The following is a 27117-nucleotide window of genomic DNA, read 5'->3' as shown; positions in this document are numbered from 1 at the left end:
ATCATGTCATGTCAAGTCCCTATTTCACTCCCTATTTTGCACTCAATCACTGAGACCATGCGTAGTGGGCGTGTTTTTTTTTTTTTTCTTTCAAAAAAAACCCCAAACACGCCCAATCATGCCCCACCCCCTTGGGCGTTTTTGGGCGTTATTTTCGAAAAAAAAGCTTCGAAGCATGTTTTAAATCACGCCAAAATGGAAAATTGTTGGCCAATCACATGCATCCCTCTTTTTCTTGGCCAATCCCTTTTTTTGTTAGTTTTTTTTTTATTTAATTCTTTACACCTCTTTTTAACATAATACTCACATTTCCACTACATCCATTTTAGAAAAAACGCTCAATAATGTCCCTTGCTGACTGGACTGTCACATGGCAGAAAACGCCCAAGGGTGGGGGCATTATTCACCCTTACCACTACGCATGGTCTGAGTATGGTTTAAACACCTAGAGAGTGGTAAAAAATTAAAAAAAAATTGTGATTGGTTGAAAGAGGTTGAGACCCACCCATTAAACTCAATCAATCATACTCAAATATTCGATGAATATACACCAAAACCCCTCAATCAATCATACTCAAACATTCGACCGGGATGGCTCACCGATCGGTGAAACCAATCATCGAACCCACTCAAACAACCCCTAAAAGCAATGATTATACGCTTCACTAATAAAAATCAATTCTTTTTCATCATTAATAAATTAAGTGTTATGTCTATCTTACTGTTCAGAAGTCATTTAGTAATGTGTAGAGTTAAATAATATTGATATATTTTTCAAAAATAAAAAATGATTAGTTAATGTCCATGTTATTTTATTATAAGATTATATTATATTCAAAACATAATTATATGAACTAAGTTTAAAAAATCATTGAGTTTATCAAAGATGTACTTTTTCAATGATAGATTTGGACTTGAACTCATGACCGTGTTACCAACTCCAATGGTAATCAAAGATAAATTGGTATTTGGTAGTGAAATAGTATTAAAACTTGAATGGTTTTTATAAAGGATTAGTCGTGTAAAAAATACAATAATTTCTTATTTCATACAAAAGGATTTATTAATCAAGTTTTGGTATATTAATTTGATTTTGGTTTTGGTTTAATAAAGTTTTCATATATGTTCAAAAATAAATGACGAGTTCTCTTTAACTAACTTCAATATTTTAAATCTTGAAAACTAACATAAATGTTTTTAAATCTTCAAGATTATTCAAGACACCTTCATAAAACATTAATGTACTAAATCTATAAAATTATTTAAGACACGTTTATAAAACATTAACAGGCTCTATTCAAGCCTTTTTTTTTACTTTTTATTATAATATTTATTATTATAATTACTTTTGAGAAAAATGCAATTTGCGTCCTTGTGGTATGTCCTAAACATCAACTTGAGCCTCTAAATTAAATTTTTGGATGTTTGAGCCCCTGACCTTATAAATTCATAACACTTTGAGTCTCTGCCGTCAGTTTGACTGTTTGAGGCAGGGGTAAGACCGTCTTTTGACATATATTAATAACACTTTGTGTACCTATGGTATGAGTGAAATATCAACCTGAGCCCCTAAATTCATTTTTTGCTTTTTTCTTAAGAAATCTAATAATAATTAAATTAACTCTTTTATTTTTTATATAATAATTAAATGTATCCTATATATATATATCAAAGATCCACAAGCAATTGGGTTATATTCATTCATAATAAAATTCTCGATAACAAAAGACCGTAACGTACAGACTCGATAACAAAAGACCGTAACGTACAGACTCGATAACAAAAGATCGAAACATACAAATAGAGACAAAACGTCAAAGATCCACAAGAAATTGTGGATCTTTACTGACGGGTGCACTTCGGAATGTAGCAGATATGAATGAATATAACCCCAGTGGCAGATATGAAATTCCAGAGCTCGCTAATTACATATCTGCCACTAGGGTTATATTCATTCATATGAATGAATATAACCCAAGCGGTAGATATGAAATTCCAGAGCTCGCTAATTACATATCTGCCACTAGGGTTATATTCATTCATATCAATCACTTCCTTATGTGCACCGCGCCATCTTCTAGGAGGTTGTCAAGTGTTCTCGCCTTCGTAGTTGGTGTTTTGCGTATCTTTACATCCGCAGCCATTCTGTACAACAAAACACATTCAAACCAAAACACATTCTGTACAACAAAATTCAAACCAAAAATCCATTCAACCCTAAACCCAAACACATTCTGTACAACAAAAATCAAACCAAAAATCCATTCAACCCTAAACCCACAAGAATCTGTACAAACCAATCCAAAACACATTCTGTTGATACCCTAAACCCTAGACACATTCAAACCAAAACACATTCTGTACATCCGATCAGTTCTTAATACTCAGTTGATACCCTAAACCCTAAACACATTCAAACCAAAACACATTCTGTACAACAAAACAAAACAAAACACATTCAAACCAAAACACATTGCTACCCTAAACCCTAATCCATTCAAACCAACTCTCTGTTTTGATGCATTTTGAACAAGAATCAAACCAAAAAATCCATTCAACCCTAAACCCACAAGAATCAAACCAAAAATCCATTCAACCCTAAACCCTAACCCCAAATAACACATTCAAATCATACCCAAAATTCCATACCCAAATAAGTGTTATCATCGAATCAAAATGAGGAACACATTCAATCAAAATGAGGAACACATCGAATCAATAATTGTTACCCAAATAACACATTCAAACACATTCAAAATGAGGAACCCAAAATCAACCCTCTGTTTTTCAAAATCAACCCAAAATCATCGAATGGAACCCAAAATCAAACCCAAAAACATCGAATGGAACCCAAAATCAACGCTCTGTTTTTTCACAATATAAACACATAAACACATCGAATGAAATCAACCCTCTGTTTTTTCAAAATCAACCCAAATCATCGAATGTTACCCAAAATCAACCCAAAATCATCGAATGGAACCCAAAATCAAACCCAGAATCATCGCTCTGTTTTTTCACAATATAAGCACATAAACACATCGAATGACAGGATGAAGATGAACCTGATCGATGATGAAGATGATCTGTTGATCTCTTCGATGAAGATGATGATGATGATCTTGGGAGTTGAGAGCTGTTGATGATGATGATATTAGGAGAGGAGAGCTGTTGATGATGATGATGATGATATTGGGAGTTGAGAGCGGCTGTTGATGATGATAATGATATTGGGAGTTGAGAGCGGTTGTTGATGATGATAATGAATCCATTCAGTGTATATATTAAAGGGTGGGGGGTATTATGGACTTCACAACTGGCAAACGGTCAAACTGACGGAAGACTGACGACAGGGACTCATACTGTTATGAATTTATAAGGTCAGGGGCTCAAACATCCAAAAATTTAATTTAGGGGCTCAAGTTGATGTTTGGGACATACCACAGGGACGCAAATTGCATTTTTCTCATTACTTTTAAACATGTTATGTTTTTCACTTATAATTTTAAGATACAGTGTTTTATAAAGCTCCGAGTATTTTGATGTGACATGTTTATTTTTTCTACCTTTAGATACAGATTTTACTCAAAACCGAGTTGTGAATAGTAATGTACAAGTGATTGAAACACAAGCGTACATGAATTGTTTACTTTTTTCATTATTTTAGCAATATAATGTTTTGTAAACGTTGAATATACATTATGACGTGTTTATTTTTATCTACGATTCCATAAAAGTTTTATTCGAACTGGTCAAATATAGTTGATTTTTTTGTTCTTTGTCGTGAAAACTGAACCCATACTATCCGAACAACATCAATACCAGTGTCGTATTCGTTTTAATTGGTTTCTCGGCGTGCCAAACAACATTGGTACGATCAGGGGCACAGGATTTAAGGGGCAGGGAGGGGCGCCCGACCGCCCGAACTTTTCGGTCAGTAGTGTTATATATGTATGTTTCGTATAGGATTTTGTAGGTATATACGTTTTCGAACCCCCGGTTTTATAAAAAAATTAGGTATACATGTTTTCGACCCCCCGGTTTTAATTTTTTATTTATATAGCCCAAATAAAATATTTAATTAGCCCAAACCATTATATTTGGTAGAATACTAGAATGTATATTATATAACCCAAATCAAATCATTATATAGCCCACCCTATCCAAAAAAAACCCAAATTCGTTTACTTTGGGACATCGACCAGAAGAACAGAAGCCACAAGCCAGAACTGCAGAGGGGGGGGGGGGGAACGCAGGTTCCAGAACTGTTCGACTTCAGCTTCTTGTTCGAGAACAGAAGCCAAAACACTGCTCGTTGTTGTGGTCTTGTACTCTTGTTCGACTTCTTCAATCTTCATAAGGTTAAAGGTATGTGTTTTTTATCTTTAGGTTTAATTTAGGGCTGCAATTTATGTGATTTAGGTTGAAATTAGGCGTGAAATTGGTCCGAATTTTTGCCCAAAACTTGTTGAATCTTTCTGTAACTATGTCTAATTTTATTTGTTTAATCTTATTGTAATTTGATTTAGATAGAAATTAGAGTTTGAAATTTAGGGTGATTTGTTAACTTGTTTTGTTATCAGATTATGCTATGGGGAAGAATAAAATGATAACTTGTTTTTTAATGTTTGAGAATTTTTTTTATTTGATATTAATGTTTGACCCGACCCGAATCGAATCACCGACGTCCGACCCGAACATACACCTCGAAACTACGCGATAGAAATTTTTTTTAGGTCCGTTACCTTCCGACCGCCCGAACTTTTTTTTCAAGCTTCGTCACTGGGTACGATAACGATACCGTAACAAATCAAACAGATACCTGTCAAACAATATTGGTACCAATATTTATTTTTATGGTTTTCTAATCGATATAAAACACGTGTCACTAAGCCATTATGCATATCTCCTTCGGCCGCTATGCCTAATGTCGGTATCGTAACAGTATAGTAACAAATTGAACCAATATTATAACGAATCAAAACCGATACTAACTGAAAGCCTGCTGCGAAAAATCTCACTTGTTAGTTATGAAATTTAAAATAGTAACTTAATATTTCTTGAAGGGATAAAAATTACATTTCAATTGTATTACGCTTTAGCTAATGAGGTAGTGGTGGAGTGGTTGGTGAAAGACTTGATGTTTCTTGTGACCCAGGTTCGACTCCACTCTCACCATTATTTTCTGGGGCATCCAGATGAAGGGCGAATACGGGTGGCGTCGGTTCGTCTTGGATGAGAGGCGAGGCTTTACCGATTATTCCACTGTCGTGCCTTCGGGCGGCTGGAGGTCGGGTTTCCGCGCATCTGGGAGAGCCAAGGGGCTGGCAGCGGTCGAGTAGTCGACCTTGGTCACAGCGCCCGGTGTTATGGTGGTTGGCACGTCGTTATCGCTGTTAAAAAAATTGTATTAGGCTATAAAGTATAAACTATAAATTGTGCTTTTTATATGAAAGGGCAAATAATGAAAGAGTTATATGTGTCCTGCTCCTAGCCACTAATCTTCCATGATGACATTTAACCATAAGTTAGATGACCATACAGAAACTACAGTTTATCCGGTAGTTGTACCTTAAACATGCACAATCTGCTTAACAAGACTTTTGTGTCCTAAATCTTTACTGTCCGATCATTACAAATCATCCTCAACCACCACCACCACCGTTACCTCCGGCGTTACTTGTAACCGATAACCATCTTAATAATGTCTACCACTCTGCTTCCTTTTAGAACTCACCACTTGTCTCACTCTCTTCATCCCCTCTTCAGTAAACGCTCCTCCATTATACCGTTAACATTTAGAGGTCCAAAATTATTATTATTGCATAGGAATGGAGTTTTGGCACGTGCTGAAGATAAGGCACGTGCTGGAGGAGGAATTCAGTCTTCAATTCAACAACCACCCAAACCCAATTTGGATAACCAGTTTCAGGTTTTACAATTACTTCATGCTTTTCTTAAATTATTATAACTGTATTATGCTTTGTGCTGTTTAGTTGATCAGTTTAAGTTAGTTACTAAAGATATAATGATACACATGGCAGTTAATCTTAGGAATAACAAACACTATGTTAGTTTCAGACACCTGTTTAGTAAAGAGTATTGTTATATGTACAACTTGTGTACGGGTCGTATACATTCACATCACACGACAAAGCGGACATTCCCTGACATTATAAATGTACAGGACCGGCTCAATGGGCTTAGCAGGTGAGGTCAAGCAAAGGCTTGGGGCCCCCATTTTTTTAAAAGAAAATCATATATTACATGTGTATTTGGCTCAAATGAACAAACAGAACAGTAAAAACATAATGGCCCAAACAAGCAAAATGTCTAGGCCCGAAACTTGAAGAATTAATGGCCCAGGTCTCTTTTTTCTTGAAAGCCATCGTCTACCTTCAACGCATCCTCCGCTCCTATCCTCTTTGTAATTCGCTTAGGGCCTCCAAAAACGTTGGGCCGACCCCGTAAGTGTATACTGGTGGTATAACTGACATTCCCTTGAAAAACACGACCCGTATAAGTGTATACGGGTCGTATAAGACATTCCTTGACTTCTTATATATCGCGTATACACTTGTACGGGTCGTATACATGTCAGGGTGTGAAAATAAGTTTTAAAGGTGTGTGAATAGCTTGAGCCTTAGCAAATTCCTAAATTATTTCGGTTTCGACATTAGGATTTGACATCATCAGGAGCTTGTGATCCTTTATGCTCAGTGGATGAAACACGTTCAGAAGAATATGAAACTAACTACCAGCCAAAAACTGATTTACTGAAAGCTCTGGCAATATTTGGAGCAGCTGTCACAGGAACAGTTGCAATTAATCATTCATGGGTGGCTGCAAACCAGGTCATAGGTTGTTACATCTTTTGATGAATATTGAGTTAGACATGACATTAATAAACCTAAATCATGGTACAGGATCTTGCAATGGCATTGTTGTTTGGAATAGGGTATGCTGGCATAATTTTCGAAGAGTCACTTGCGTTTAATAAAAGTGGAGTAGGTTTACTGATGGCGGTTAGCTTGTGGGTTATTCGGAGCATTGGAGTAAGACGCTAACTTCCTCAATTCGGGTTTTATTTAAGTTTAGTTTTGTCAAGTCTCGGTCTTAAATTATCCATGCAGGCCTCCTCGACCGACGTAGCTGTCGCAGAGTTAACGCACGCATCAGCTGAAGTTAGTGAAATAGTATTCTTCTTGCTTGGTGCAATGACAATAGTGGAGATAGTTGATGCTCATCAAGGATTTAAGCTTGTGACCGACAATATAACCACTCGCAAACCACGCACTCTCCTTTGGGTGATTGGTTTTGTGACTTTTGCTCTAAGCTCGGTTCTTGACAACCTCACATCTACGATAGTCATGGTTTCCTTATTGAGGAAACTCGTACCTCCATCAGAATACAGAAAGTAAGTAGTTCGTTCAGCTATATGAATTTTGTATATACGACTAAACAGAACAGCACTCGTCGAAGTCCTTTTTGTTTGTTAAAAGGTCTGATGATCGCATAATTTGACAGGTTACTTGGTGCGGTGGTTGTAATAGCAGCAAATGCAGGTGGAGCATGGACTCCTATCGGTGATGTAACAACTACAATGCTTTGGATACATGGCCAAATATCTACATTGCCGACAATGACGGTCTTCCTCTGATCCTCTCTTGTTAATCCTGGTTACTATTTGTATAATTTATATTTAGTTAGTTAGTTAGTTAGTCAGTTTACTGTCGTATACAAACGACCAGTCTTGATGGTATTTTCTTTTATTACAGGGCCTATTTGTGCCTAGTGCAGTTTCTCTTGCAGTGCCTTTGGCCCTCATGTCCTTCTCAAGGTAACACCTTGTGATGTAGAATAAAAAAAATATTATTTTTTACGTATTTCAATTTTTGGAAAGAAGGATGGGTTGTTTGCAACAGAAAGTCAACTATGATGGTTTGAAAAGTCAAATCGCTCTCTTATTAGTTTATGTATCAAGTCAGACATTTTCGATTTTCATGGGAAAAAGAAAGTATAACATAACTAAATTGAAAAAAGATAAAATGTTCAATAATTACATATGCAACACATTTATTGACCAATTGTTTTTCCTTATTCAGAGAAGTGGATGGCAAGGGACAGAACACAGATGATGTTTTGGCTTCTGAACAAATGGCGCCACGTGGGCAGCTTGTTTTTGCAGTGGGAATCGGGGCATTAGTGTTTGTTCCAGTTTTCAAATCTTTAACGGGCTTGCCTCCTTATTTGGGTATGTTATTCGGGCTCGGGGTTCTGTGGATCCTAACTGATGCTATCCACTATGGGGAATCAGACAGACAACGGTTAAAAGTACCACAAGCTTTATCCCGTATAGATACTCAAGGAGCTCTTTTCTTCCTTGGGATCCTTTTATCTGTCAGTAGGTATGCCTTAAAATCACATTTTTTCATGTATTTTTATATTACAATTTACAAAATAAAACTTTTTCGTAGAGGTGGTAGATGGATCGATTAGCATGTTAACACGTGCAAATTGGGTAAAAGTATAAAAAATAGGTAAAAAGGAAACATGTAAAAATCGGGTGTTTTTCTAACAGGTCAAATGTTAAAAAAATTATAAGAACGGGTAAAAGTCGAGTGTTTTCCTAACGGGTCAAATTAAAAAAGCTAATAAGGAAATGGGTCAAATGTTTAAAATAAAATAAAAGGGGTCTTTTCAAATGGGTAAAAATTAAAAATAGCTAAAACAGAAACAGGTCAAATGTCATCCCAAGTGTATTGTTAATACATGCAACCTACTAAATTACTTTATTCGTAAAATTGTTTTATTGTTGTGAGATATTATTTGTAACGATATCTAACACAAACTATTTTTCTAATATGTTTAATAGATTGAACAACTAATGTTCGGGTCAGCCCAACATGTTTCGTAACAAAATGACCTTTATTGACCAAAAACTATAGTTTTGACCCGTCACTACTTTTCTTCCTCTTTTTAGGGAAGAACTTGCAATATTTTAATTATAAAGGTATTAAGGGTAATATGGGAAAAATAGCAGATTATGACTATCCACTTTTTAAATTGAGCGATTATTTTGGAGTATCAAACTTCTGATTTTGTCTTACTTTTCATGGAAATCTTGAAACCTTAATAGCTTAGAGGCAGCTGGGCTTCTTAAAGAACTAGCAACTTACCTTGATGCCCATATTGCCAGTAGTGAGCTGATTGCGAGTGCAATAGGGGTAGTTTCGGCAATTATAGATAACGTTCCGTTGGTGGCTGCAACCATGGGGATGTATGATCTTTCAACTTATCCCCAAGACTCCCAATTCTGGCAGTTGATTGCATTTTGTGCTGGCACTGGTGGGTCCATGCTTATTATTGGATCTGCTGCTGGTGTTGCTTTAATGGGAATGGAAAAAATCGACTTTTTTTGGTATTTGAAAAAGGTATGTTCTTCATTGGCTTCGATGAAAAAAGTTGGATACATTGGTGACCTCCGCATACATTATCCATAAAATCATAATTAACATATAATTTATTTACAAAACCTTTTTGTTCTAAACTGAACAAAAAGTTGTTTGTGGGTCAATTGGGCATGACCCGTTTTGACAACCTTTACTAAAAGTGTATCCACAAATTCGTATTAACGCAACTTTTTCTTGGTTCAGGTAAGTGGCTTTGCTTTTGCTGGTTATGCTGCAGGGGTTGCAGCATATTTAGCAACTCAGAACCTGCATTTCTCTCCTACAACTATAGCTAATCTTCCGTTTATCTCGGGTTCATGAACCATTATGATGCGGGTTCAAACTATGATGGCTAGTGCTTGGTTCTAATGAGCATTTGAGATTATGTAAACATGGTGTGGGAATAAATATCAAAATAGAACCTACCACCACTTGGAATCAACTGCTAAAAAATTGTTAATAGAACTTGAGGTCTTGTTGAAATTTTGCAGAAATGCAATTTTGTTCATAACAGTTAAGGGAGATTATGAAGCCTAGATAGATGGGTGTGTATGAGCAGAACTATATCTTCTTGTTCTGCAACATTTATACTCCTGTTGCCAAAGCCGTACACAGCCCCAACTCTGATAGGGACCGATTCGAGATGGTCAATCTCCTAATAAATTTAGCCTTTTGTAGTAGGCAAACACTCCCAAAGAAATAAGATGTGATAGATAATTTGTTCCAATTTTCTGCCTTCCTCTCATTGATAAACTTGCAATGCCTTTTATAGGCTACATAAGTGAATAACTGAAATGGAAGTTAATAAGAACATGACTACCACTACTCTATAGGTTTATAAAATAACTAACACAAAACAAATAAAAGTTGCATTAAAGGATTATGCATGGCCACGTTTAAAGATTGTGGGTAAAGTGGTGTATGTGTAGGTTGACTACACTTGGCACGTATCAAACTCTCAATCCAAAATTTTATAATTCGGCGTCATGATTTGTGAATTTTAAGAAATTTCCACAATTTTAGTTACTTTCAGTTATATTGTGTTAACTGTAAAAATGTGTCAATTTTAAAATTCCGTTTATATATGAACTCTTGCCTATCAAGGATACTCTTTTTATTTGTGCTCCCGCTATATGCCCCATTCAAGATTACTTTTTTCATAACCGTATTTGGAGCAACAACTATTTACAAAAATGGAATATCGGATTTAAATAATCTCAACTATTACCCATTGACCTGTAGCAGTCCCAACTTTTAACCTATATTCTCTCAACGAGCTTCTTCAGTTAGTTTTTTTTTTTTCCTTACGTGGACTGCTTATGTGGCAAACTTTTGATGCATGTCGTTACGTAGGACTATTACCGGCTAATATGTAATAGGTTGGACTATTAAAATCCAATTTTTCGCAATAGAAGAAAACAAAAAGGTGTTCAGAATTCAGAAATAAAGAGAAAAAATTAAATGTTTGAAATAGACAGAAAAATATGCTTGTGATTCAACCTAATTACTCGATTGGTATCAGTTGTACCAAAGAATTGAGCCAACCCGACTGACGTGACCATCTCACCACCTCCCTAGCGTCTATTATCGTCTTGCTACTACCCAAAAAATGAGTTCAGCCAGTCCCCCTTACAAAGCAAGAAACACAAACTCCTCAACAGCTGGAATATCTCCAATCTTCTTCAATGCCTCTTTGCTCGGTTTCTCATCAACACCAATCGTCATAATAGCTTGCTTTCTCGGGACGGTCCTACCCACGCTCATGAAACTCACATTCACGTTCTCTTCTCCCAATATGCTTCCAACCAATCCGATCATACCCGGCTGGTCAACCTGCCTGCAAAATACAATATCTCCTTTTAAACTCACAATCAGTAATAATAGAGTAGTTGATGTGGCACTAGTGATGTCATCAGGTCATAGTTAAAACAAGTAGTTGCCTAAAAGTACTCCTTAAAAATAAGATCAAAATGTCAAATAGGTGCTACATCTTCAGATTTTTAAACATCTTCAAAATTGGTCAAGCAGGCCATCCAATAATAGGTAACTCGGTTACTATAAACAGTAATAAAATGCATGCTGATTTCTATTGTACACCAAATCAAGTGTCACATGCAGAAAACGGTGATAAAATCACTGATGTGTCAGTAGTTAATGCCATGCAACACGAGTGCTCACGTTAGATGTCACATATGTAAAAAGTTCGTGAAAAAATGTCATATAAGAACCCAAATCAGCAACTAGGGGTGAGCAGAAAACCGAACCGAAACAAAAACCGACGGTTCGGTTTTCAGATTATTAATAACCGATAAATTTCAGTTCGGCTTTGAGATAACCATTTCCAATAACCGAACCGAACCGAACCGACAGATTACAATAGTAGGCCTAGTCCATATATTCTTATGTTTTAGTTCAAGTTGTTAAGTGTTTAACCCATGCTAGTAGGAATTGTTAATTTTATTCTTGAATGTTATGTATTTATAATAAAAACATTAACATGTTTATTTATAATTGAAATGATTTCATCTATTGTTTACAAGAAATACCAGAATTTTAATATTAAAATTAAATGATCTTCAAAAGTAGTATACAAAAAAATGTCTTAATAAAAACCGATGGAGAAACATAAAAATAGATTAGAAGGCTAGGTTTATGTGAACGGTATTAATTAAAAGGTTAAATATAATAACTTAAATGTAAACATCTAAAAAAGATTCTTAAATTTCGGATTATACTATTTATTTTTGAATCTTACGTAATTTTGTTCCAAAAACCAAACCGAACTGTTGCTAAAACCGAAACCGAACGGTTTTCAAAAACCTAAAACCGAACCATGCACACCCTTATCAGCAACTTAAAAAGACAGTTAAGTGTACCTGCAAAGTATAATATTTCCTTCCAAACTCACATCAACTCCAAAATCTCCAACTTTAGTCAAACGAGGAATCCCATCTTTGACCTGACCCTCAACTTTTATCTCTCCCAGTTCAGAAATTGCACTCGCGAATCTAGACTCGACATTAGCAATCTGGACCCGAATGGCCTCGAGTGGCTTCTGGGGGGACCCGTCTAAGATGACCCGTTCTTCACTGATCCGTATTCCTCTTTGTTTGGCTGTGAAATCTGCATTTACTAAGTTAACGAATACACTAGAAATAGGCTCAATTAGACCTTTAGTGACCATCGCACGAAGTAGTCTAGTGTCCAGGTCATCGGGAGCTCGGGCTGATGTGTATGTGACTTTTACGGTTTTTACACCACTTCCTCCTGCTACTAACTGTACAGCCAAACGCCCTAGTTTTTCCGCCAGTGTAACATAAGGTTTCAGTTCTATAAGTACCTGAAGCAAACAAATCATCTATGATTACAAACCTGAAAATATGAGTTAATTACTGTTTTCGTCCCTGTGGTTTGTCAAAAATCACTATTTCAGTCCATTAGTTTAAAAATTACGATTTCAGTCCCTATGATTTCACTTTCGTAACCATTTCAATCCACCTCGTAACCATTTCAGTCCCTGTACTTTACAGAATAATGGATTGAAATGGTTACAAAAGTGAAACCACATGGACTGAAATGGTTATGAAAGTGAAACCACAGGGACTGAAATCGCAATTTTTAAACTAATGGACTGAAATAGTGATTTTTGACAAACCACAGGGACGAAAACAGTAATTAACTCCTGAAAATATTCATATATACCCAACCAAAACTAAAAATATCATATATGCCCTTACAAACTAGTTAAAATATCGAATATACCCAATTTATTAAAAACAATCTATAAAACGATCATTTTACCCATATTTTTTTTTACTTCAAGTTTTCATAAATGCTATCTTTTGACTTCATATTTTTATAGAACACATTTTTAGCTTATATTTTTTTTTACCCATTTTTATTTTTACTAATAAATAATAGTATACTCCATATATTATATTTAAGCTAAATGAATTAAGCTAGAAATGAGTAAATATAATATTTGAAGTTAAAGGTCATATATGAGATTTCAAAGTTTTAAAAAAATAAGGGTAAAATTGTCATTTAATAAATTGTATTTAATGAATTGAGTATACATGATACTTCAACTACTTTGTAAGGGTATATTAGTATATATGATATTTATAACTTTGCAAGTTTGTAGGTTTCTAGCGTCTATGTATAGTGAAAATGATTCTGATGATGGATTATTTAGGAGTTTCAGTATACCGAGCCTAACTTGGAGTTCGTTCAATAAACGAACTTAAGCCCGAGCTTCACACCTAGCTCGATTAGACTCACGAACATAAACAAGCATATTAGTTATATTTATAATAAATATTTCTATATGTATAAATGTAATAAATTATTTAAATAATAGATATTATGAATACATACGATAATAATTATAATAATAATAATAATAATAATAATGGTTGCAAAAGTCGCTAGGCGCTCCCTAGTCGGATTCGGGAGTACTCGGGAAGTACTCGGCTTAGGCGGAGATTACTCGGGGAGTAATTGGCCTGGGAGAAGAGTACTCGTGCCTCGGCATCCTACCTTGTAGCGAGTACTCGGGGAGTACTCGGAGCCTAGGCGGGACTTTTACAACCATGAGTCATAATAATCATAATGATAATCATTGTGTGTGTGTATTGAATCAAAGAATCTAAAAAATTTGAATTTCGTATGTCGGAAAAAGTGTACATTTAGTATATCTAAATTGAAGTGTACCATAAGTTTTCTATTGAATAATGTCGACAATATTGAAGATGCGTCAGAGTGGATCTGTGAAATTGTCATAACCTTCAATAGAATTCATTTCGAAGAACTTTTGAAACAATCTATTGAAGATATACTTATTGTACAATTTGTGAATTTGTCAACTTACATGGTCCGAATTCAAAATTTTGATTAGTTCCTAAAGATATGTAGGTTCCTGTAATACACACAAACACATGTTTGTGTGACATTGTGTGTGTAACATATGTGGTACAGTGTCTCTTTGCCCTTTGAACTGTGTGTTCTCTAAAATATACCAATTTTCAGGAGACGCTAAAGCCCATGTACATGGTGGACATCAAGCAGTGATTACCAGTAAACAAATTTATAAAAAATAAATATATAAAATATTAAGATTTGAGTGGTACCTCAGAAGGAACCATGGGAGCATTTACTGCAGTAGCAGCAAGCTCGCCTCTTAATGCTCCAACGACAGCTTCAGCAATTTCAATAGCCACTCCTTCCTGCACAAAGCTTGAATGTGAGAACTAATCATTATAAATGTAATAATATATTTATATTACCCAACCTAGCATGTTTCGACCCATACTCAAAATGACCCGATTCGACCTAAACCCATTTTGATCCATTACCCAACCTGGCCAATCCACCCATCTTGCCACCTCTAAAGTCAAAAACATAATGAAAATCGACTAATTTGTATATAAATATATCCAAATAACAACCTTTACAAAATCCAAACAAATGCCGCAGCTCTTATGGTTAATTACAAACCTGAGCTTCTGTGGTGCTAGCACCAAGATGAGGAGTGACAGTGACATTTTCATGATTAACCAACTTGCTATCCTTCGGTGGAGGTTCTACGGTGAATACATCAAGTGCAGCCTGCAAGTACCCCACAGTTTAATTAAAATTATGAAATCTATGAACACAACTTAGGTCTTAGGGATGGCAATTCATGTCGAGTTCAGGTTGGCAGGTTCGTATAACTCAACCAGAACCAGGCCATAACTATTCCTGTCGCAATAGTTGAACACTTAAACCCTATCCCAGTGACATGGGCCAGTATGACTAGTGTCATTGATATCCATAACTTAACTACAAAAAGACATTGGAAAGTTGGAAACAAATATATGATCAACATTAACCCTTGTTTTCAATTGGTTATACAAACTATACAGAATCAGAATCGTCAGTTTAACTCAAAGTCAGCCCCTGTTTTCAATCAATATAACTATACAATTATACAAATCAATATAACTCATTATACAGATCATAACTGAGATCAATTTAACTAATTAAAGAACTGAAACTGAATTTTGTGGTATATAATATTTAATTTTTAAAATTATATGGAACGGGTTGGAAACAGGCAAGTCGGGTCAACACAAACAAAACATGTTCAATAAACAGGTTAGCGTGTATGTCGACCTGTTTACGACCCTAACACAAATACACAAATTTAATACACAAGTACCTGTGCTACAATGCCAGCATCTAATGCTCTAACCAAAGCATCTTCATCTATCACTCCACCACGAGCGACGTTTACTATTCTAACACCTTTTTTCATCTTTGCAAAGTTTTCATCATTCAATATCTTTGATGTAGCAGGAGTGAGAGGCATGTGAAGTGTGATGAAATCAGCGGTTGCAATAGCTTCATCAAAACTTACTAAATCCACACCAATTGCATGAGCACGATCTGCTGGAGCATACGGATCGTGTGCAATTATATTCATACCGAGCCCCTTTGCACGCCTTGCAACTTCGGTACCAACTTTCCCAAAACCCATCACTGCAAGAGTCTTGCCAACAAGTGACACGCCCACATATTTGTTCCTCTGCCATTTTCCTATAGTGGTGGTATTTCCATGAATTCATATATTGAATTACAATATAAAATTAGGGAGCAAAAGTGACATAAAAAGATATATGATATGTTAGCATAATATACCAATTTACTTTCACTTTTGTCCTATTTTAGTCATAATCACAGATGAGAATCAGCAACCTTTTTCAACAAGAAGAATAAGCATTGGGTAATGCTTATCAAGCACATAAGCATCATAAACAACAATGTTTTACTGGAGTAACAGTAGAGATGAAAACAATAAACATGATTTGGGGCTCAAGTTATTCTACAAAGGCTTCTAATTGTAAGAAGTGTAAGAAGGATTTATAGAGTGACAAGTGTCCAATAAGCTAAAACTAAACCCACTACATCACCACCAAAAACCTAAACACCCACCCCCACCCCACCACCACCCAAAAACCTAACCCCCCCCCCCCTCCACCCAAAAACCTAACCCCCCCCCCACCCCCCCCCCCACCCAAAAACCTAAACCCCCCCCCCCCCCCCCCGCGGGAAAAAAAACAAAAAAAAAAACTATACCTCACCAAAAAAAACCCCAAAAAACCTAACCCCCCCCCCCACCCCCCAAAAACCTAAAAAAAATCTAAAAAAAACTAAACACCCACCCCCACCCCTACCCCCACCCCCCACCCCCTCGGCACAAAAAAAAAAAAAAAAAAAAAAAAAAAAAAAAAAAAAAACTTTTTTTTTTTGGGTGGGTGATGTGGGGGTGGGGGGGGGGGGTTAGGTTTTTGGTGGTGGTGGATGTTTAAGGTTTTTTTTTTTTTTTGTAGTGGGGTTTTTTTGTGTAGTGGGTTTAGTTTTAGGTTATTGGACACTTGTCACTCTATAAATCCTTCTTACACTTCTTACAATTAGGATCCTTTGTATTTGATCCTAATCCCATGATTTGGTACATTATACAGACTAGTTAGCAGAAAGCAATACTTTAAGAGCTTTTGCTCAAACGTAGTCAACTAACAAATAACTTAACTAATGGTTATGAACTTTACACTTTTAGGACCAAAAACCACAGAACAATTGAACATATATGCTCAGACTAGTTGGACATAAGGGAAAATAAAGGAATAACTGGTCTGCATACAAATCTCCAAACTAATATATAGTATGTGAAACTGAAATATTTATCACATTTCATCTATCTATGAACTGAATTTCACATCTTATCCAATATCCATTACGAATGAGCATAATCACATTCAATCCAGTAGAATTTTGAAAATAAGATGAACTAAATCACTTAACAATCAGAGCTTATGTATCTAATAAGATGATATAAGATGCTAAAAGGTCTTCAAGCAATACGACGAATTACTGGAAAGAAACATTTTATCAACTAATAGTACAACCAACTAACAACTTTTTCAACAAGAAAAATAAGCATTGAATAGTGCTTATCAAGCACATAAGCATCATAAACAACAATGCTTTACAAAAGTTGGATTTGACAAATTGGCATAACATTAATAGTAGACATGACAATTAACATAATCCAGTACATTATACAGACTAGCTAGCAGAAAGTAACACTTCAACAACTTTTGCTCAAACATAGTCAACTAACAGAAAACTTGACACACATAAGGCTGGACGGTATGGTCCCCGTCCCGCCCTGTCTTGCCCCGACATGGTGCCCCCTCTCCATTTCCCCCACTTCGTCGCCGTGCCTCCTTCGTCGAGATCGTCGGGGGTGTGACGAATTCGACGGGCCTCCCCTCTCTCACACACATATACATACAACATATACATATATATTTTAGGCCCATCCCCCATTTCCTTACCTCCATCCTCTTTGCCCCATCCTCACACCCGATCTACGTGGCGCTTATGTGGCGGATCATCCTCCAAGGATGGGCCTCTACCATACCGCATAGCCTAATGGCAAACCACAGCAATACTGAACAGAAATGCTCAGACAAGTTAAACTTAAGAGAAAATAGAAAAGATAACTAGTCTGCATACAAATTCACAACCTATTAATAATATGTGAAACATGAATACTCATTATGAAGTCGATGTTACATCTTATCGATCACAAAACGGCATAATCACATACATCAACTAATACAAAATCAGAGAACCACAAACCGGCTTTAATAGAGGCGTCCGCCTGAGCAACATTCCGAGCCATAGCAGTAAGAAGAGCAATCCCATGCTCCGCAGCCGCAACCGTATTAGCCGTGGGCGCATTAACCACAAGACAACCATGCTCCGTCGCCGCAGCCAGATCCACATTATCAATACCAACGCCGGCGCGTCCAACGACCTTAAGCCGGCCACCGGACGATTCAAACACCTCGCGGCTCACCTTAGTCCCGCTCCGTACAATCAACGCGTCACAGAGCGATATCTTCGTGCAGAGTTCTTCAGGACTCAAGTTATACGAACAATCAACGTTTGCGAATGATTTTAACAGATCGAGGCCTGCGTCACCGAGTTTTTCGGCGACGAGAATTGTAGGTTTGGAGTTCATGGAGACGACGACGGCGAAAATTGGTGGCGCACGGCGGCGGTGGTGACGTGGAAGAGAGAGGTTTCGAGGAAGTTGTTTCCATGAGAGAGAAAGAGAGGTGAGGTGTGATTTGGTGAGTGATGGTGGAGAGAGGATGAGTGATGAAGATGAAACCGCCATTGTTGTGGAGGTGTTGGGTTTTGATAACGTGAAAGGGGAAAATGGTGGTAGACTGTTGTGGTATATCTGTGATGGTTTGTGGAAGCTTCTTAAGGTTGTTATAACGGACAATCATTATTTAATTAAATTTAATTTTAAATATATTGATACGTGTAACGTATAAGATTTTCTTATTATTACGTAATTAAGAAACAACCAAAATTGTGGTGAAAAAGTTGTCAATCTTTGTAGAGTTAGTCGATAAAAGGCAGGATTAAAATGGTGTACGCGTTAATAATTAAGATATAACTAGAATTTACAGGGAATGAGCTTGAAGTTCAAGCCCCACTACATATGTTCTTATGTTTTCTACATACTTACGCATTATCATGGGACACCCTACGCGATAACCACTTTTCTTGTGGCTCAAAGTTGTAAACCCACATTGGATACAACCATAAGATGCATAATACATTTACAAAGCTTGATGTATAAGCTTTAATTACATATGTTGTGTTTATGGTATCATCATCATACTCAGTAAATCCCACCAATAGCAAAGTAAAGGTAGAGTCTGAGAAGGATAAGATGTAGACAACTTTACCTCTACCCCGTAGGAATAAAGAGACTGCTTCAAGTGAGACCCACGGCTCGATAGTAGTTTTGCATCAAGCCTTGGACATAAGGCACATAACACTCAGCAATTGGGACAAAGACCGATTAGTGCATGTACCCTTTTGTCTTTCAGCTATCAACGTCATCACATGATGCATGATTAACCGTCCTCGGCTGTTTAAGTTATTTTCACAAAATTAGTAAAATAACGTTAAAATTTATGGTATGTGGTATGTAAAATTTATTAATTTGATTTCATATTTTTTTACTTATTATAGCATTTTTTTTTGGATAAGTGAGCATTTGTGTAACACCCCGTGTTTTCGAATGTCAAAGTCAAAGTCAAAGTTCAAGTCAACTTTGACTTTCTTTGACTGTAAATAGTCGATTTTATGTTTTAGTTGTATTATGTGGAGTAAGTGTTGTAATCAGCAAGACTCGAAGTAAATCGAATGTGTTTTAAAGCGAACCGATCTACGATTGTGAATGATAGGAAGTAACAATGCGATAAAGTTAACTAATCAGTAATCAAACCGATCCAACAATCAATCGAACTCGAGACTCGAATTATGCGAATTGTGGTGTTGTTATACGTGTGTGTGTGCCTTATGTGTTACTTGTGCATGTTCACTTTATGTTTGGTGTGGTATTCAAGCAAATCAATCGAAAATCGAATCGAAACTCGAAAAGCAATCGAACTCAATCTAAACCGACATCGAAACGTGACTTATAGGAGATTGTATGTTAGATATAGTAGTTGGGATTAAAAGTAATTTGACTAGGAACCCTACCGTATTGGTATCATCGTCCATCGAAATCGAAACGTGGAAAATCGTCGCAAAATACTCGAAGTGTGTCGCGGATCGAGCAGGAGGCAACCTGATCGAACAGGCCAGCCGATCGGCTAGCATCTTGCCAGCCGATCGAGCAGCCTACTCGATCGGAGCTCCTGGCCGATCGGCTGACACTTTCCTCTTTTGGAGCCTATAAATAGGGCTGTCATTGTCATACTTTCCATTTTTGGAAAGCTCTGACCGAACCAGCTATCTTCTTCACCTTTTCTCAGATTTCTCTCAATCCCGGTAAGTTTTCACTCTAATTCTTGTACGATCTTGATCATTACTTGATTCTACACCTTTCTATCTTTCAAAACTTGGATTCTAACCGTGAAATCACCAAGATCTAAGTGTTCTTGGGTGATGTCATCATGGTGTTCTTGAAGAACATCATGTTTTGGCCTCATTCCACTATGATTAGCTTAGATCTAACCGATTTCCACATAATAGGTTAAGATCTATCAAAGATCTAAACATCCACAAGTTGTGAAGGATTGAAAGAAGGAATTCCAACTTTCTTTCAACTCTTTTACACTCAATGCCTTCAAATCAATAGAAACGGAGCCTGAACCGGCTAACTAATCATTCAAATAGTTAAAAGCTTCAAGATTCGGGTTCTATGAACAAGGGTCACCGATTTCGGGTTAAACTCTAAACCGACATTCCGAACCGTTCACCGGCCGGACTTGGGTGATTCCTGTTCGAGCCAAGGAAACAAGTAGGAACGGAGGTTATCATAGTTCAACACGTTGTCAAGATACCTTGAAAGAATGACAAATAAATAAACAGCCAAGTGTTAGACGAAAGGCCGACCAGGTCAGAAATGCTGGCCGAACGGCTAGGCTGTTCGAACAGCCCAGCCGATCGGACATGCCATCCGATCGACCGGGCCAGCCGATCGGCTAGCACAAGGTCCCACACTTTTCCAAACTTTTAAAGTATAGTATTGACGAAGTAATGTTCGATCGGATAGGTCACCCGATTGGTAAACATTACTGTTCGGATCATGAGATACTATGCTTCAACACTTAATCGTTTTCACAACTCGTTCGTAGTAGGGAATGCCAGCCGATCGAACAGACTGTTCGATCGAGTGACATTCAGTTGAGTACTAACCTTGAAGCTCCTAGCCGATCAAGTGAGCTAGCCGATCGAGTGAGCTAGCCGATCGAACGAACCGTTCGATCGATCGACCGACTTGAAAGGTAGGAACACTTCAGTGTTCTCAAATACTGCAACAAAAACTACAAAAGTTCAAATCCTCAAACACAAACACACCAGAGGAAGAAACAATCCACTCGGATGGTCCAGCCGATCGAGCCAACCGGCCGATCGAACAGGACTGTCCAATCGGATATACCAGCCGATCGAACAGGCCGTTCGATCGAACCTGCCGTTCAATCGACCAGCCCATTCGATCCATCCAAACTTGTTTACTTTTCCGCATTACTTATCGTTATGCTATCGAACTATTCTGGCTAATCTTACTCTCAGCGCTCCCTTCAATCCATAATCAATCACTATGAGTATACTCGATCCCTTTTTGCTTTTAGCACTTTTGGGTGTTACATACGTTACTTATCAAATCACAATCAAACACAAACTATTTGAACGCTAACCGAATGCATGTGCTATTTGACTAAATGAATGTTGTTTATTATGTTTACACATGGAGTGCTATCTACCTGCCTTAGCAACATAGTACTATAGTTTGGACTCAGCACCCGTTCACACGGGGGTTGTTAAGGACAATTACTTGCATGGATTACGGTGGTAATCATGTATTGCGAACCGTCTCGGACGGTCAACCCGCAGTTGTTGGTATCGATGGTTCCATGTCGATAATTAACATGCATCGTCTTCCTCTGTGTACGTGCCTGGTTATGCGTAAACTATTCGAACTCTATATGCTATTATCAAACTTGTGTGCTCACCTTTACATTATATGTATTGACTTTATTTTAACGTATGTGACAGGTGCTTAAGTTGCTAGGATGCTTAGGCGCGTGGTGATGAAATTGAGGCTAGGGAGTCTAGAAATAATAAACATTCGTCTGTAATAATTAAATCTGAGTTGTCGAAACGGAATTACTTGTCTTGTTGCTTTCTATGATAACTAGTTATTTATTTGGGACACGGTATGGGACGTGTCATTAAACTGAATTTGTATGATAGTTGTTGTGGAAACTTCTGGACAATCTGTTTCGCTCAGTGTCGCGCCCCGATGATTCCGCCATCGGTTGGGGTGTGACAGATTGGTATCAGAGCCATAACTATAGGGAATTAGGCAGACACGACCTAGTCCGGGTCGCTGTCTTAGAGACCTAGACTATAGTTAGGAACCGACAGACCAAGTTTATGTGCTTATTCTGTAATCCTTCACTATCACTGCACTCGGATTTTCAAATAAAGTCGGTAGATTTAGTTAGGAATAGGTGTGAAAGCCGCAAAATCCTGACCAAACTGCCTGACTTATGCTGATTTCATTCACTTATTTATGCTTATCTCATTATTTTCACCAACAAGGAAAGGAGGTTATGCCAAATCAGGAGTGAAATCCATATTTTGACGAATAATCTCCTTTATTTTTATTAAAAACAAGGAAGAAATTGCTAAGCCAAGGGGTGAAACCCTAACCTTGGCAGTTTGTTCTTTACTTTACTTATCCCCACCAAGGCCTCGATGGACTCCAACGACCTGAACTCACAAGTATGACCTAGGGAACGCGTGTGGAATGCCCGAAAATCGAGGCAGAAACACGACCTCTAGAGTTGAAAGTGACGACAAGTCTACTGTGAATAGTTGAGTTGCCTTGGGTAGTCGATGCCTAGTAGCCACAAGCAATCTATCTCTCGATTTTATGTGTTTCGAATTTGACGAGTCATCAGGTACACTCGTTGATTTTATGAGTTTATGTGTGCTTTCTCTGTTTTGTGTTATATTTGCTTTCTCTGTTTTATTTTGAGGTAATATTCGATTTTACTACCACTTCGATCGACACACACGACACACATTTGCTGCCCTATCCCAATTCGACACCCAGTTATCCCAAATCTAGACGGTATCATGCTACGTTATGCTATACGACTAAGTTAAACTATACTATACGATGCTATTCAACATACTATTCGAACGACACGCGAACTTTGAAGGATAGGTTTCTGTTTTCTGACTGCTCTAGTGATTAAGTGCCTAGGAAATTACGTGTGTCTGTGTTTTGTGCTCTAAGTACTTATGTGCTTCTGTGCTTCTGTTCCTGTGCTTACGTGTATCTGTGGTTATGTGCTTATGTGTTTATGTGATATGTGTGATTCGACGTGATTCTAAGCTTTAGTAGTCTAGACGTGTGAGGTGAGATTCAATCTCGTTGTGTTAAGACTCGTGACGATGTCTAATGCAGACCATGTCGTCATCTGGATCCCGACCCCGAGCCCCACTCACCCGCCAGGAAAAGAGGGACAAACGTCTCGCTGCCATCATCTCCAAAACTGTGGCGAAAGCTGTGAGTGAGGTGTAAGAAAACGCTAGCAAGTCGTCTGAAGAATCCCGAGCCGAAATCCCTAAGGATTCAAGCAAGGCTGCTTTCAGCTTCAAGCAGTTCAAAGCATGCGGACCAAAAGAGTTTACTGGCGAAGATGGTCCGACAGCCATGTTTCACTGGTTCGACTCAGTCGAAGTCACTCTGCGCCAGAGCGGATGTCCTAAACATCTCCGCACTCTCAATGCAACAGGCGTCTTCCAGTCCCGTGCTCTAGACTGGTGGACGGCCGAACGAAACAAGCGCGGAAATGATGCAGCTTACGGGCTATCATGGACGCCAAAAGCGATTATGATCGAAGAATTATGTCCTCCTCATGAACGCCAAAAGCTGGAGGACGAGTTCTGGGGAATCAAGCAGAAGGATGGAGACAACGCTGCTCTCACTGCTCGCTTCAAGCAGCTTAGCATCATATGTCCTGATCAAGTCAAGACCTCCGATCAAGCTATCAAGAAGTACATTCGAGCCCTACCCGACTGTGTAGCCGACTTCGTTCACGCTGCCAAGCCAACAACGATCGAGGAAACCTACCTACTCGCCGCTGAGATCAACGATAAGCGAGTCAACTCTGGTTTCTGGGATAAGCAAACCAAGTCTCTGCATCAAGCCACTGCAACACCCACCGACTCATCTGCTCAATCCTCCAAGTCTTCAAGAAGGAAGAAGAAGAACAACAACAACAGCTCCAGCAACAAGAGCTGTGCTGCCATGACAAACGCCACTCCACTGCAAACTGTACCAGCTCAACAGCAGCAGCACCAACGCTCAGCTCCAGTGATCAATGCACCGCCAGCAAAGCGTGCATACACAGGCCCTCACCCACTCTGCCCGACATGTTCGTATCATCATCATCAAGTGGGTCTAGCTTTTTGTTTTTGCGCTCACTGCAATCTGTACGGTCATTTCACTGCGAACTGTCGCTATGGTCCTCGTCAAGCCCCAGTTCAAGCCACTGCCAACCAAGCTCTACTCCCTGCCCCTCAAGGCCAACAAGCAGCTCCAGCACCAGCAATCAATGCTCGAGTCTGCTTTGCATGTGGTGACCCTAACCACTTTGCCAACAGATGCCCGAACAGGGTGGTTAAGCAAGAGCCCCAGCAGCAACAACCGCAGCAGCAGCAACAGCAGCCTCAGCAACAGCAGCAAGCAGCCCATGCCCGAACCTTCAACATCAATGCCCGCCAGGCTCAGGCGGATAACAACGTGGTTAATGGTACGTTCCTTGTGAATGGTATTTATGCATCATGTTTGTTTGATACTGGAGCCGATAACTGCTTTGTGTCATTTGAATTCGAGAAGCTACTTAGTCGTAAGCGCTCTTATCTGTCCTCGTCATTCGAAGTCGAAGTTGCTACAGGAAGAACTATTGCCGTTAATTCAGTACTCCGCGATTGTACTCTCGAACTCAACAATCACATCTTCCCAATCGACCTTATTCCGATGCAACTCGGAAGTTTTGATGTAATAATAGGCATGGACTTTCTCCGCGAGAACCATGCCGAAGTTGTGTGCTTCGAAAAGATGATTCGATTCTCGCTTACGAATGGTGATCTTCTATGTGTATACGGTGAAACAGCGTCGAAAGGCCTCAAGCTTATGTCGTGTATTCAAGCCAGCAAGTATCTCCGCAAGGAATACCGAGCCTTCTTGGCCAACATTGTAGTAGCGGAGAAGGGAAAGAAAAAGAAAGTTGAAGTCAAAGATGTTCTAGTGGTTCGTGAATTTCCTCAGGTGTTCCCTGATGATCTTCCCGGACTACCACCAAGTCGTGATATCGACTTTCGTATCGACCTCATTCCTGGAGCTAACCCCGTTGCCAAAGCCCCTTATCGACTCGCTCCATCCGAAATGAGAGAACTCTCGAACCAACTCCAGGAATTACTCGAAAAAGGCTTTATTCGCCCAAGCACCTCTCCTTGGGGCGCGCCAGTCCTTTTCGTCAAAAAGAAGGACGGGTCGTTCCGGATGTGCATCGATTATCGGGAGTTGAATAAGCTAACCATTAAGAACCGATACCCCTTGCCACGAATTGACGATTTGTTTGATCAGCTACAAGGTGCAGCCTGCTTCTCTAAGATCGATCTACGTTCAGGGTATCATCAGCTACGGATTCAAGAGGAAGACATTCCTAAAACTGCTTTTCGAACCCGTTATGGCCATTACGAATTTGTTGTTATGCCCTTTGGTCTAACCAACGCACCCGCGGTTTTTATGGACCTAATGAATCGCGTGTGTAAGCCTTATCTTGACCGTTTCGTCATCGTGTTCATCAACGATGTCTTGATCTATTCCAAATCGAAAGCCGAACACGCGCAACATCTACGTTTGGTTCTCGAGTTACTTCAGGGAAACCAACTCTATGCCAAGTTCTCCAAGTGCAAATTCTGGTTGGAGGAGGTTCAATTTCTGGGTCACATAGTGAATAGTCGAGGTATCCATGTCGATCCTGCGAAGATTGAAGCTGTCAAAAGCTGGATTACGCCTAAGAACCCGTCAGAAGTTCGTTCTTTTCTCGGACTAGCGGGCTATTATCGACGATTCATCGAAGGATTCTCCAAGATCGTTGTGCCGCTTACCGCTCTTACTCATAAAGACAAGCCTTTTGTGTGGGGAAACGCACAAGAGACTGCCTTCCAAACCCTCAAGCATATGTTGTGCAACGCTCCGATTCTTACCCTGCCCGACGGAAGCGACAACTTCATTGTCTACTGTGATGCTTCTAACCTTGGTCTCGGTTGTGTCCCCATGCAGCGAGACAAGGTTATAGCCTACGCATCTCGTCAGCTCAAGATCCACGAGAAGAACTATACAACCCATGACCTCGAGCTAGGTGCGGTTGTCTTTGCATTGAAGATTTGGCGACACTACCTGTATGGCACTAGGTGTACGATCTACACTGACCACAGGAGTTTACAACACATCTTTAATCAGAGAGAGCTTAATATGCGTCAACGCCGATGGGTAGAACTTCTCAACGATTATGACTGTGAGATTCGTTATCACCCAGGCAAGGCGAATGTGGTTGCCGACGCGCTCAGCAGAAAGAGTTACGTGCTCAGTACCCGAAACATCCAAGCCCAGCACAATCTCGAAACCCTCATCCAAGAAGCTCAACATGCTTGCTTTAACGAGCGTACATTGAAACGAGAGAGAATCTATCACGACGGAGCTCAGTTAGTACGCAAATCAGATGGGATATTCTATTATCTGGACCGAATTTGGATCCCTAAGCGGACCGATTTGCGAAAGATTATTATGAATGAAGCCCACAAATCCCGGTATTCTATTCATCCCGGTGCGGACAAGATGTACCAGGACCTGCGTTATAAGTACTGGTGGCCGGGTATGAAACGGGATATCGCTCTTTACATTGGAAGCTGTTTAACTTATGCAAGAGTCAAGGCTGAACATCAAAGACCTTCTGGCTTACTCGAACAACCGCCGATACCTATATGGAAGTGGGAGAGC

At 38.8% G+C, this 27117-nt stretch overlaps 2 protein-coding genes across 2 annotated transcripts; one reads left to right on the top strand and one right to left on the bottom strand.

The window, feature by feature from the left end:
* The first annotated feature begins 5511 nt into the window (after nt 1–5511).
* LOC110915039 (sodium/proton antiporter 2) lies at nt 5512–10013 on the top strand. The gene is made up of 9 exons (XM_022159663.2): nt 5512–5932; nt 6681–6854; nt 6927–7055; nt 7134–7417; nt 7528–7648; nt 7779–7840; nt 8106–8408; nt 9140–9434; nt 9657–10013. Exons 1-9 carry the CDS (start codon nt 5705–5707, stop codon nt 9771–9773), a joined length of 1713 nt encoding a protein of 570 aa, XP_022015355.1. The 5' UTR covers nt 5512–5704; the 3' UTR covers nt 9774–10013.
* Nucleotides 10014–10838: 825 nt separating this feature from the next.
* On the bottom strand, nt 10839–18763 carry LOC110915392 (D-3-phosphoglycerate dehydrogenase 1, chloroplastic). Its single transcript, XM_022160076.2, has 6 exons — nt 18138–18763; nt 15652–16028; nt 14949–15059; nt 14582–14677; nt 12329–12792; nt 10839–11289 (listed from the first exon to the last, which is right to left on the bottom strand). Exons 1-6 carry the CDS (start codon nt 18679–18681, stop codon nt 11082–11084), a joined length of 1800 nt encoding a protein of 599 aa, XP_022015768.1. The 5' UTR covers nt 18682–18763; the 3' UTR covers nt 10839–11081.
* Nucleotides 18764–27117: the final 8354 nt, after the last annotated feature.

The sequence above is a fragment of the Helianthus annuus genome, chromosome 16, assembly GCF_002127325.2.
Source record: "Helianthus annuus cultivar XRQ/B chromosome 16, HanXRQr2.0-SUNRISE, whole genome shotgun sequence".
Taxonomy (NCBI): Eukaryota; Viridiplantae; Streptophyta; class Magnoliopsida; order Asterales; family Asteraceae; genus Helianthus; species Helianthus annuus.
This window is presented reverse-complemented; position numbering and strand designations above follow the sequence as displayed.

Coding starts and splice junctions, on each gene's coding strand:
- LOC110915392 (XM_022160076.2), bottom strand. CDS start 18,681: ATGGCGGTTTCATCTTCATCACTCATCCTCTCTCCACCATCACTCACC. Junction 15,060..15,651: donor ATGCTGGCATTGTAGCACAG/GTACTTGTGTAT, acceptor GGGTACTTGCAG/GCTGCACTTGATGTATTCAC. Junction 14,678..14,948: donor CTAGCACCACAGAAGCTCAG/GTTTGTAATTAA, acceptor AGCTTTGTGCAG/GAAGGAGTGGCTATTGAAAT.
- LOC110915039 (XM_022159663.2), top strand. CDS start 5,705: ATGTCTACCACTCTGCTTCCTTTTAGAACTCACCACTTGTCTCACTCT. Junction 7,056..7,133: donor GGGTTATTCGGAGCATTGGA/GTAAGACGCTAA, acceptor TTATCCATGCAG/GCCTCCTCGACCGACGTAGC. Junction 7,418..7,527: donor CCTCCATCAGAATACAGAAA/GTAAGTAGTTCG, acceptor ATAATTTGACAG/GTTACTTGGTGCGGTGGTTG.